The sequence below is a fragment of the Paralichthys olivaceus genome, chromosome 19 (assembly GCF_024713975.1).
Source record: "Paralichthys olivaceus isolate ysfri-2021 chromosome 19, ASM2471397v2, whole genome shotgun sequence".
Taxonomy (NCBI): Eukaryota; Metazoa; Chordata; class Actinopteri; order Pleuronectiformes; family Paralichthyidae; genus Paralichthys; species Paralichthys olivaceus.
Genome location: NC_091111.1, coordinates 7,276,986 through 7,287,863, shown reverse-complemented (window position 1 = coordinate 7,287,863; position 10,878 = coordinate 7,276,986). Strand labels below are relative to the sequence as shown.

Sequence of the window (10,878 nt, the reverse complement as noted above, 5' to 3'; positions counted from 1 at the left end):
AAAAATGCATTTCCATGTTGTGGGGGCTTATTCAAGAGAGAGACGGAGATTTAGAATAGTGCGTGTGTGCCTCTGTATGCGTGTGTGTGCACCGCTACTGCCTGCGAGCAGGGGAATAAAGGTTAAAGCGAACACTTCTGTCAGTGTCTCGAATCCAGCTGCAAGCATTCCTCTCACCGCCCCGGATTCCTACATGGAATTGCACAATCCCGCTGTCACACCCCCCAGTAATCTAGGAAGAACAATGAATAATGAACCTCTTCCGTCCTTCATTTTGTAATTTGTTACGGGGGCACAACTCTGCAAGACAGGAATTTCTTCGAGGAGACGTCTCAAAAGCACACGGCCGCGTGCCAGCATTTAATTAATTCTTTTTTATTAACCTTGGCACAAAAATCTGGAATATAATTCCATATCATATCAAAGTGAAAACCTTACATTTTCATTTCAAACATGCACATAAGCAATGTCCTCCTCAAGGACAGAGCTTTATCCACTGCTTGATGTCTTTGCACTCTGAAAACAGCTGTCAACACATGTGTCATGCTCCTATAATGTACATGTACTTTTGTGTTTTTATTTTTATTTCATAACCTTCGCCTAAGAGGTTGTATTTATTAGCATTTGTATGTTTTTCAACAGGATTAGGCAAAAACTATTAGATGGGTTTCCATGAAACTTGGTGGAAGGATGCGGTGTGGGTCAGAAAAGAAAAAAAAAGTTTTTTTCCCCCACTTTCATCCACTTTTTGCACAACATGCAAAATTTTAACATTTTCATTGATTTCTCAGAGAACTAGAGGTAGAGTGGATTCCCCTACCAAGGCCGAACAGTCCTGTTAAATTCAATCAAACTGCAAAAAGGCAAAAGAAATAAATCAATAAAAACCCTGGATCTGGCTCATGAAAATTATATTGGTTCTTTCCTGACCTTTACCACATTTTTTCAAACCAAGTTTTTCAAAACAAACAAATGCAGATAAGAAAATACCCTCCTTGGCGTAGGCAATAATTCATGGATCATGATCAAAAAAATGAGGCATATTTAGGGCAGAGATATCTGGTGCTAGTGAATTTAAATGTGGTTTCATGAGGGGACTGGTGGGCCTTGGTGGTGGTACACACTCTCTGGTTGCCATGCTAACTGTATTTTATTGACATTTCATTCATTGTATTCTATTTAAGTGCGTTTTGCATTCACAATAATTTTGCTGAGGCTACTCACTGTTTATAAACAGAACAGTGAACCACAATGGACACATTTGCCGCATTTCCCCTGTTTAAATATAGTCGACCATAACACATGCATGGCATCCTCATTTATTTATGCTTGATGGGGTCCCCCCCCTCCCCCAGCCCTATAGCTTTACATTGAGTGATATTTCAGGAGGAAACACATTTGTCAGGCAGCACGTACAGTAGTTGTGCTCTCACTCCCACCAGCCTCCCCCAGCCTCCCCCAGCGCCCCCCACCCAATTTACCAGCATGCGATGCATTTAGAATCGTGGGGGGGTGTAGCCCTCACTACATGCTTCTCACATGACCGCTGCCGCGTTTTAGAACGTGGAGCCAATGGGGTTGCGAGGTGGTAGTGACGTCAGGGGGGAGGTGGCTCGGGTATGCTCGTGTGTGCGTGTGTATGTATATAGTGTATATGCATGTGTGTGTGTGCGCGTGCATGTGCGTGTGCAGAGTCTCCCTCCCCCTCCTCCGTGGCTCTGCCGTGTTCCAGGCGCAGTGTATGTGTGTGCGCGCAGCCAGTGCGCGCGCGTGTGTGTGTGTGTGTGTGTGTATATGTGTGCAGCTCGGCCCGGCCTCCCTCCCTCCCTCCCTCCCTCTCTCCCTCCCTCCCTCCGAGCTGAATGGACTAGATTCCCGGCCACGTAAGAAGCACCGCGGCACCACGGGAGAGAGGATGTCCTGCTGAACCGAGGATCGGCCTGGGAAAGTCGGCCGGCCGTCCTTCTCCTTTCCTCTTTACCTTCCAGCACCTTTCAGCAGCAGCAGCGGACACAAAAGACGCGACATCTTTTTCTTCTTCTTCCACTGGACTAAGAGAAAGAGAGAGCTCGTCGACTCCCGCACACAAAGAGCTGCAGCAGCTTTTTTCTTTCTAAACCGGATGGGGTTTTCTCCTTATGACAACCGCCGTGCATGGATATGATCCCGGCGAACAAGGCCCGTGCACTGACCTGGTACTAGTTAGCTGAGGAAGCTAACTAGTTAGCTCTGCACCTGCTAGCCGTCATTTGTCTGTCAAACTCGAGCTAAATCCAGCCGCGTCAAGCAGCTAGCTAAACGTGCTTGACGTATTATTTCTAATGTTTCCCTGTGTTTTTGTTCATTAGCTATTTTTCTTTCAACCGTTTGTTTCCGTTGTAAGAAACCTCCCACCTGCAGACAGGAGCTAGCTAAGACGGGTTAACTTAGGACTCGTCATTCATTGGAAAAATACTTTTTCTGGTAGCATTTTGCTGCTAATTTAGCTCTCGTTAACGTTAAGGAAAGTGCAGCCGGTCTGTGCAAAGGGTTTCCTGTCGACTCGGGGTAGTTACTGTGGTGTTTAATCCCGGTGGTGTCTCTTGCACGGGGAACAAAGTGGGGCAAATGAAGCGGTGAAGAGACATTACAAGCCCCGTTGTGTTGCATGAAAGGAGCGAGCTCTGCCAGCTGTTGATCGTCTGTGGTTTCCAGCAGCGTTTCATCCGTGGTGTTTTTGTCGAAGAATCCCTAAAAGGACCGGACTGACAAAGTGGTGGTGGCCCTATAGAGGAGGAGGAGGAGAAGCACCAGGAGGAGGAAGCCCCCCTCGGTATTGTGGAGCTATCACCCTTATTCCTCATGAACATACAGAGGTCAAATCCTATTAACATTTCACGTTATGGGAGATCGCGGCACAAATCGCACGACTTCGAGGAGCTGTCTTGCTTGAGGACCACCGAGTCGCACCAGAGTTTCAGCCCCAACCTCGGGTCCCCCAGCCCGCCGGAGACCCCGGACTCCTCGCACTGCATCTCCCGCATCGGGGACTACCTCCTGCTGGAGCCGCTGGAGGGGGATCACGTCTTCAGAGCCGCCCACCTGCACAGCGGGGAAGAGCTCGTGTGTAAGGTCAGTAAAAGCAGCGTGCACTGTGGATGTCATCCTACCTTTTACTTGCATCGCCACATGTATGATTACACTTGATTTCATGTATTGCCCCCCAAAATGCATTGCACACACTGCAAAGAGAAGCAATGTGATGGTGTATTATATGCTGGATATTGCAGCAAGACCCCCCCACCTCATCGCGACGCTTTAATAATTGCTTGAATTGTAAATAGAGAGCTGGCAGAGCAGCCTAATGGAAAAAGTGAATGGGGCGAGCTGCGTGGTTTGGATTGCATGATGTAACGTTGACAAAGGAGTGAGTAACCACGCACACACACTCCTCTCGCACGGCTACTCTCGCCTAACCATAGCTCCTCTTTGCACAGTGCTACGCTCTAATCCTGTTATTTCACCCTTGTTTTTATATTTGGTGCATTGTCATAATCTCATTGCGTCAAAATATTACACTTTGGTATCTTTTAAAGACGGATTCATTAGATGAAAGCACACAGGAACAGGGGGGAAGTTTACAAGCCCAGTCAGCTCTTGTGACATTGGCCCCAGCATTGACCTCTCTAACCATAAGAAATAAACCACTATTCCCATAAGGTTGAGGTTAACCTCATGGCCTTTCCACACCATTTATAGACCTTATTGACTTTTGAGTATAAGTGCTTAAACAGGCATTGGGGTTGACCCCAAGGTACAGTACATTTCCAGCTTTGCAAAGGCTTAAGTGGCTTGATGAATTGAGACAATAGTTACATGCACCGTTGGACTCATAAGGCTTGACTTATCCAATAATCTGTACCTTTTGACTTGAGATAATGTTTCTTCCTGGCAACAACAGATTAATGGCCTTTGGCACGGCTTGTGAGCTAACTGCTGTTTGACCTCATCTGCTTTGTGCCGGTTTCAATACAGCATCAGTCAATCTGGACCCACAGGATTGATCGCTCCTGCCAAGCTGGAAGCCCAGGTCACAACTTAAGATCTCAAGAGCTGTGGGGCGTATTTGTATTGACTGTGAGCAGATGAGCCCCCCTCACCTGAACTGGGTGTGCTGAGAGTCAATTGAGGGGGGTGTTACTATGGAAACAAAAGAGACAGTACAACCCCATGCTGCAGTACAATACCGTGCACCAACACAATGCTTTCACTTTGCCTCTATGAATCCTTAGTGTCCAAAGATTAAACATAAGTCTGGTGTCACAAGAGTGTGAAATATTGCTCACATTCTGGTCACATTTTGCTTAATTAAAGGGCAATTTGAAGCTCTTTCTTTCTTTTAATTGTTTGGGGAAAGGGAAAAAACAGATTGTTTGGCAGATGTTCTCGCCCTAAGATCTTGACACCAAAACAACCTAATGAGATGGCTACACTCATTACTCACTCTAGATAAGAGGGGAAATAGCTAATTGGCTAGATTGCAAACTGTAAGTATGAATGTTTCTCACTATTGCAGGTTTTTGAGATTGGCCAATACCAGGAGTCACTGGCGGCCTACTTTGCCCTGGGCCAGCACCAGCACATCAACCAAATCCTGGAGATCTTGCTCGGGGAAACACGAGCATATGTGTTCTTTGAGAGGAGCTATGGGGACATGCACTCTTTTGTCCGCACCTGCAAGAAGTTGCGGGAGGACGAAGCTGCCAGACTCTTCTATCAGATAGCCTCGGCTGTGGCACATTGCCACGACAACGGACTGGTCCTCCGTGACCTCAAGCTGAGGAAGTTTGTCTTCAAGAATGAAGATAGGTGAGTTCTGCAAAAAAACATTGACTATGTTGAGAATTAACTGTGGTATTCTGGCATTTTTACATTGCTTCATTTGTATAAGTTGAATGTTATATAGCAACAGTCAGGATTATCGTATATGTTATCATATCTGAGTTAACAAGAAGGAGAGCGCCAACTGAGATAACACAAGACGGACATGCCTCTCCCAGATGTTGTGCAGAGTACAGGAAACATAAGCCCTTTGTGTCTCGCTCAGTTATTTTTGTGCACAAGGTTTTGTGGTGGGTAAATGACGCATACATAATCATGCATAATCATTGCACTTATTCCAACCTTGACATGTTGAACTGAAAAGCACAGACAAATTACCAGGACTACATTTAGCATGACAGATGATGTACAAAGCTTAGCTTTTGTTACTGGTTCACTTCTGTAGTGATCAGCATGATAAATCTGTGGAACCACACTTACAAAGTACAGGTTTACTGACCCCTGGAGGCAGTGTTTTAAAACTACACCCATAAAACCCAGGCATCTGTTGCCACAGCAACCCAAGAGCACCTTTTTATTAATGAAGATATATGTTTTATTTCAATTGTAGTGGATTCACATGCAAAACATTTTATTACTTTACTTATGTCATTACTTAAACCAATGTTACAGTAAACTTCATCTAAGCCACCTTATCTAACACCTCAGCAGTGGCCCAGGCTGCACCTAATCGCCCTCTGTCTGAGCGTGTGACTTTACACTTTGGCGCTAACTGTGGAAAAAGGAAGATGAGCTGCCTCACATATTCAGTACAGGTCCAATGACCTTGAATGCCACACCAGACTGCTCATGAGGCTGGGATGCCGAGCCCCTCTCCCTTTCCCTCCTGTTAAATGATTGATGTTGGGTGAATTTTAATAGTGATGGTGTGGGTCAGTATTGAGTCACATTTACTTTTTGGCCTGTCAAGAATCCCCTTACTCCTTCTCAGCCCTCTTGGCACAGTTAGACAGACAGTACAGGAATGATGAGACGAAGCTTCTTTAGAGACTTGAGAGGCCGTTCTGGCTTTAACCCAAGTGTGTGACAAAAGGAGAGAGTGCATGCATAAAGAAGGGAAGGAATGAGATCAGACAGAAAATGGTACCTGATCAAGCTTCCACAGCATGTGTTGGCTTCCCAACTTGATTTTGTCATACTGCTGCTGTTAGCCTTTGACCAAAGAGCAGCCTGTTTAAAGAGCATTAGGCAAAGGTTGTGGACAGTACAACAGGGCCCTTAAACAAACCCAGTTTATCTCTTCTTTCTTCTCTCGAGATCATGAGACATTTTAGGATTAGTACACATTACGTCTCATATTTTTTAATTACAAACATTGTGTGATTAGTTTAAAATGTGCAAAGTCTTTTTTTGTAATTCTAAGCCCCCTCAACTGTAATTGTGGGTTTACATGTCTTCCAGCCATTATCCAGGCAGCATTATGTTGTATTTGAATAAGCACATGGCTCTTTATCTCATGAGAAACAATAGGCGTTTGGCTCCAGGAAACAATAGAAGTTTCCTATTATGAAAATGTGAAAATGGTCTAAAGCAAGTTAATAAAGGGAAATTACTATGCTGACAAAGAAGCTGTGAATGGGCTTATCTTGAAGTACATGTCACAGATGCCAGAAAATATATTTTTTTGTCTAATCCAGTGCTTCTTGGTTTCCTTTTTCCGGGTGGCTCCCAGTAGATACTATCACACACCCTGGCTCTTTGTCTGGCGCATCGTGTATCACGGACCACACACGCAGATGGCAGCATTTGCATAGCAGCACAAGTCTCTCTTACCGTGCACGTGGAGAAATCTTCTTGCCCGAACCTCTCAAGATTCTTTAGTGACAACGCTTCACAACAACCAGCCATTATTATCAGCCCTCAAGAGTATCATTGCAGCTATTATGGGGCTGAGAAGAGAACAAATAGATGCTATTTTAAAGGGGGGGAAGAGCACGGGGAAAACATCCACATAGCTGTCTGCCTGATTCTCTGAGTGGAGCAGTTCAATGCATGAAACTTAAGATGATCAGTCACCCGTAATTGTGTTTCTTTTGAATAGCGGAGGTCTTTTGGTAAGCCTATTTGTACGTTCATGCTTTTTGGCTGAGCTTTTATCTGTGAAAGGAAATGTCAAATTTAAGCCCAGAGCATTATGTGCTCTACTTCCTCTGATTTCCAAAAGTGATGGATCTAAAGCTCTTAAGTTGTCCATCAGAGCAAATTACCCCACTCAAGTGTCCCTTGTGTTTTGTTTTTTATTTTATTTGGCATCTAAACACTGGGACCATGGTTGTAATCATCACTTAATAACATTAGTCACATTAGTAGATGATCATTATGTTCAATGTGTTTTTTTCTCTGTTGTGTGTTTTCAGAAGCCTCGTGAAGCTGGAGAGCCTTGAGGACACGTATATCCTGGATGGTCACGATGACTCCCTGTCAGACAAACATGGCTGCCCAGCCTATGTAAGTCCCGAGATCCTCAACGCCAACGGCAGCTATTCGGGGAAGGCAGCAGACGTCTGGAGCCTGGGTGTCATGCTTTATACCATCCTTGTGGGGCGCTACCCTTTCCATGACGTTGAGCCCGGCTCTCTGTTCAGCAAAATCCGCAGGGGCCACTTCAACATCCCAGAAACGCTCACACCCAAGGCCAAGTGCCTGATCCGCTCCATCCTGCGCCGGGAACCCGCAGAGCGCCTCACCTCCCGGGAGATACTGGAGCACCCCTGGTTTACCTCCACGGGGGCGCAGGGTGGCGCCGCAGTGCACAGCAGAGCAGAAAGGGAGCAGGAGCAGATGGTGCCTGAGGTGAACATGGAGGAGGAGCGGGAGCAGTTCTTCAGCTGAGCAAAACACCAAGCACAAACGGACGACTCCGCCACGGTCAGCTCGCCACGCTCACAGCAGAGCCAAAAACCAGTAGTGTAGAGATTATTAGGTGAACATTTGTCAATCATAATAAAGGTGTTTCCATCCTGTTTCCTTTTTCCACCATTTCATGGAAAACCTTGAGCCTGGCATGACAAATGGCATCTATAACATCACCTGGCGATGCACCTCCTGATCGGGGATGCTGCCGCCGGACATGCAAGTTGCAAACAATGTAGCAAATGTTCTTATTTTTGGATTTGTTTTGTTTAATGTGGTGCTCATAAAAGTAGACACATTCACCATTGTTGACACTATGGAAAGCATGAAGGGACATAAGAACACAGGAAACCAAGGAGAACAATTCAAACTGCAACACCACACCTTTTCTGACAGGTTTTGTTTTGCATCATAGCTTTAGGTGGCACCAATTCTAACCACAGACCCAGGGTCAAAAATCGCACGTTCTGTTGAACTAAAACACAGTGATTATTGCTGACCTGGGATCACTGGTTAAAAGATGGAGCAGCTTCAGCTTTTTCTCGTCATCCTCATCGTGTTTGGCCTCGATTTTGTTTCACTGTTTTGTCTCCGTTTCTCATGACAGTCACTTAACTCCTTGACGGCCTTGTTTTCAGTCATTGGTATGTTTCTGCCTCCTCGCTCTCTTAAGCCTTTATCACACCATCCATCACCAAACTTTCCTTTTACTTTGATAAACATTTCTTTTTTGTTTCTAAGCTGTTTCCGGTCTGTTGTTACTGCTGCTTTAATATCACTCCCTTAAACCTCAATCTTAAGCTGTTTTTCTTGGTAAGCCTCCAAACGTGGCATCATGCACTTGATGTGTCAGGTGAATGGACGATTCCACCTCTTAAAATTAGCTTCCTCTTATTTAAATCCATTCTTCAGTTGTAGGAACGAGGACGTAACATTTATTTAAATTGTAACAGTTATATATATATGAATATATATAAATATATAAAAAATAAATAGAAATATATATATTTAAAACTACATTGCAGGGTTTTTCTTTATTCAGAGATTCCTTTTTCATGTATGATGTAGGCAATATCTTGACACAGGACAGGCAGGAGGAGGAAACGTCTGTCTGAAGTTTTAGAGTACACAATATCTTCTGTGCCAGTATTCCTGTGGCCCGACAGCCCATGCCACCCGGTCTCCCCCTTTTTCTTTAAAAAAAAGCAAAAAAAAAACTTGATACAAGATATTCAGTGATAGTATTGCTATGACATGCTCACTCCAGGACCTCATGTTAGTTTTCTACTGCCTGCGTAGGTTCTGTGAAACGATCGTGCTCAGAATGGGTACCAGTGGACATGTTTTGTCGTATCTCAATGTTACTTGAATTTGTGTTTTTATCTAGTCATCGGCATGTGCCCCATGAATGCTATAGCCTGCCAGGGGGAGAAGTGGGAGGGAGGGTGCTTGGTTTTCTTTTTTTTTTTGTTTTTTTTTTCTAGGAAAAGTTGAAAACATGAAAATTCTCAATTTGCTACTTTTCTGAGTTGCTTTTCAATAAATAATAAAAAAAAGAAAAACGATTGCTTTTAATGTTTTTGTAGACTGAGCTACCTTTTTATTTAAGTTGGTTCTGATTTGGTGCTAATGTTTTAGTCCTTTTTGTTTCACGGAGGGGCGTGGTGCATGGTGGGATATCTGCCTCAGATGTTCTGATTGTATCGTAACAGATTCTGGTGTTTTTGTCCAAATTTATTCAGTAAATAAATTGTGAACTGCTATTTTGAGTTTTTCTTTTCCTTTTTACTACGAAACTAGAACTCGGTAGAGAACCTAGGTCTGGATTTTCTTGCACACACTCATAATTAGCAGTACCATAAACATGCCAGATCTTTTCCATGAGTTATTCTCTGAAGAAATGTAGGAAAATGTTGAAAAACGTGTTTGAAAGAGTAGAAAATAAACCTGGATCCCGCACCAAACTTTGTTGGGTTCTTCCCTGACCTATACCGCTTCCCTGACCTATATCCTTCCTCCAAGTTTCGTGGAAATTAGTTTAGTACTTTTTGCATAATCGTGGTAACAAACAAAGAAACATAACATGATGGAGGTAATATAAGCTAGTGGCCAACACAACATGCAGCATCACACTATAAGAAAAGTAATTTTGGTCCACTACACATAATAAAAGTTAACCACTCTGTAAAATTGTATACCATTGCTGTTATAATAATAAGTCCCAATATCTACTTAAAGGTCAGAGCTATCTGAATCCAGAAAGTACACTTTGATTGCTTATCAAAGAATTCCAAACAGCTCTTCATCCCCAAGCCACAACTGAGTGATTCACTCTGTAATGTGGCACTTTCATATACAGCCGTACACGCTATGAAATTATTCTATCTGCACTTTCAGCACTCTCAGCCGGTGCGCCCTGACAAAAGCACTTCCCAGTTCATCACTAGATTGCAACAGAGACGTTATAAGAGAGGCCCGTGTAATAAGAGAGCACCTGTTATGACTTTGATTGCAATCACCGGCAGAACTTGAATGGGTTGCGAATGAGCGAGGAGAAAGGCTTCTGTTCGGTCTCGACGGCTCCATCAGCCCCACTTCATCGAAAAAAATGACGACATGGCACCAGGAAAAAAGCTCTTTCAGTTGAATCATTTTCCTGGTGGCACTCACAAGAGACCTCTTGCTCGTCTTGTCTGCTTAGTAATGACAACACTGTAGCTCTGCAGGGACAGCTGACCCCCCTGCTCCTCTGACCTCATCCCATGTTTGTGTCCCTCAGACCAAGAACATGTCGTCACTCTCCGTTTGTTCACACGGTGCGAGGACGTGTGTATGTGCTGGTAGAGCCCCAAATCTCTCTTCAACAAAAGATAATTGAAAATACTTTTCCACACATTGACAATAAACAGTTTTGGGTCGTGGCTCGACAACACATATTGTCAGATTGGTGCGACACCCTTTGTGTTTCTTGGTTTTGAAGACACTTTTTGATACATGGAAAAAATAAATCTCATCTGTTTCTATGAAATCAAAGTCACTGTGGTGCCGTGTATTCTTTTTTAGTCCGATGAGCAGAAAACATTTGGAAATGGTCAATTCCATGTGAATAAAGGATGCAGGGACATGAGCTCAGTGGACAGGTTA

General features: G+C 44.1%; 1 protein-coding gene across 2 annotated transcripts; it reads left to right on the top strand.

Moving 5' to 3' along the window:
• The first annotated feature begins 1,604 nt into the window (after nucleotides 1–1,604).
• trib2 (tribbles pseudokinase 2) lies at nucleotides 1,605–9,497 on the top strand. 2 transcript variants are annotated; one of them, XM_069514643.1, is made up of 4 exons: nucleotides 1,911–3,111; nucleotides 4,015–4,069; nucleotides 4,556–4,848; nucleotides 7,239–9,497. In XM_069514643.1, the coding sequence occupies exons 3-4, from the start codon at nucleotides 4,694–4,696 to the stop codon at nucleotides 7,711–7,713; spliced, it is 630 nt and encodes a 209-aa protein (XP_069370744.1). In that variant the 5' UTR covers nucleotides 1,911–3,111; nucleotides 4,015–4,069; nucleotides 4,556–4,693; the 3' UTR covers nucleotides 7,714–9,497. The 2 variants fall into 2 exon arrangements, with proteins under 2 accessions (XP_019947193.1, XP_069370744.1); XM_020091634.2 differs by lacking the exon at nucleotides 4,015–4,069 and having other exon boundaries at nucleotides 1,605–3,111.
• The last annotated feature ends 1,381 nt before the right edge of the window (nucleotides 9,498–10,878 follow it).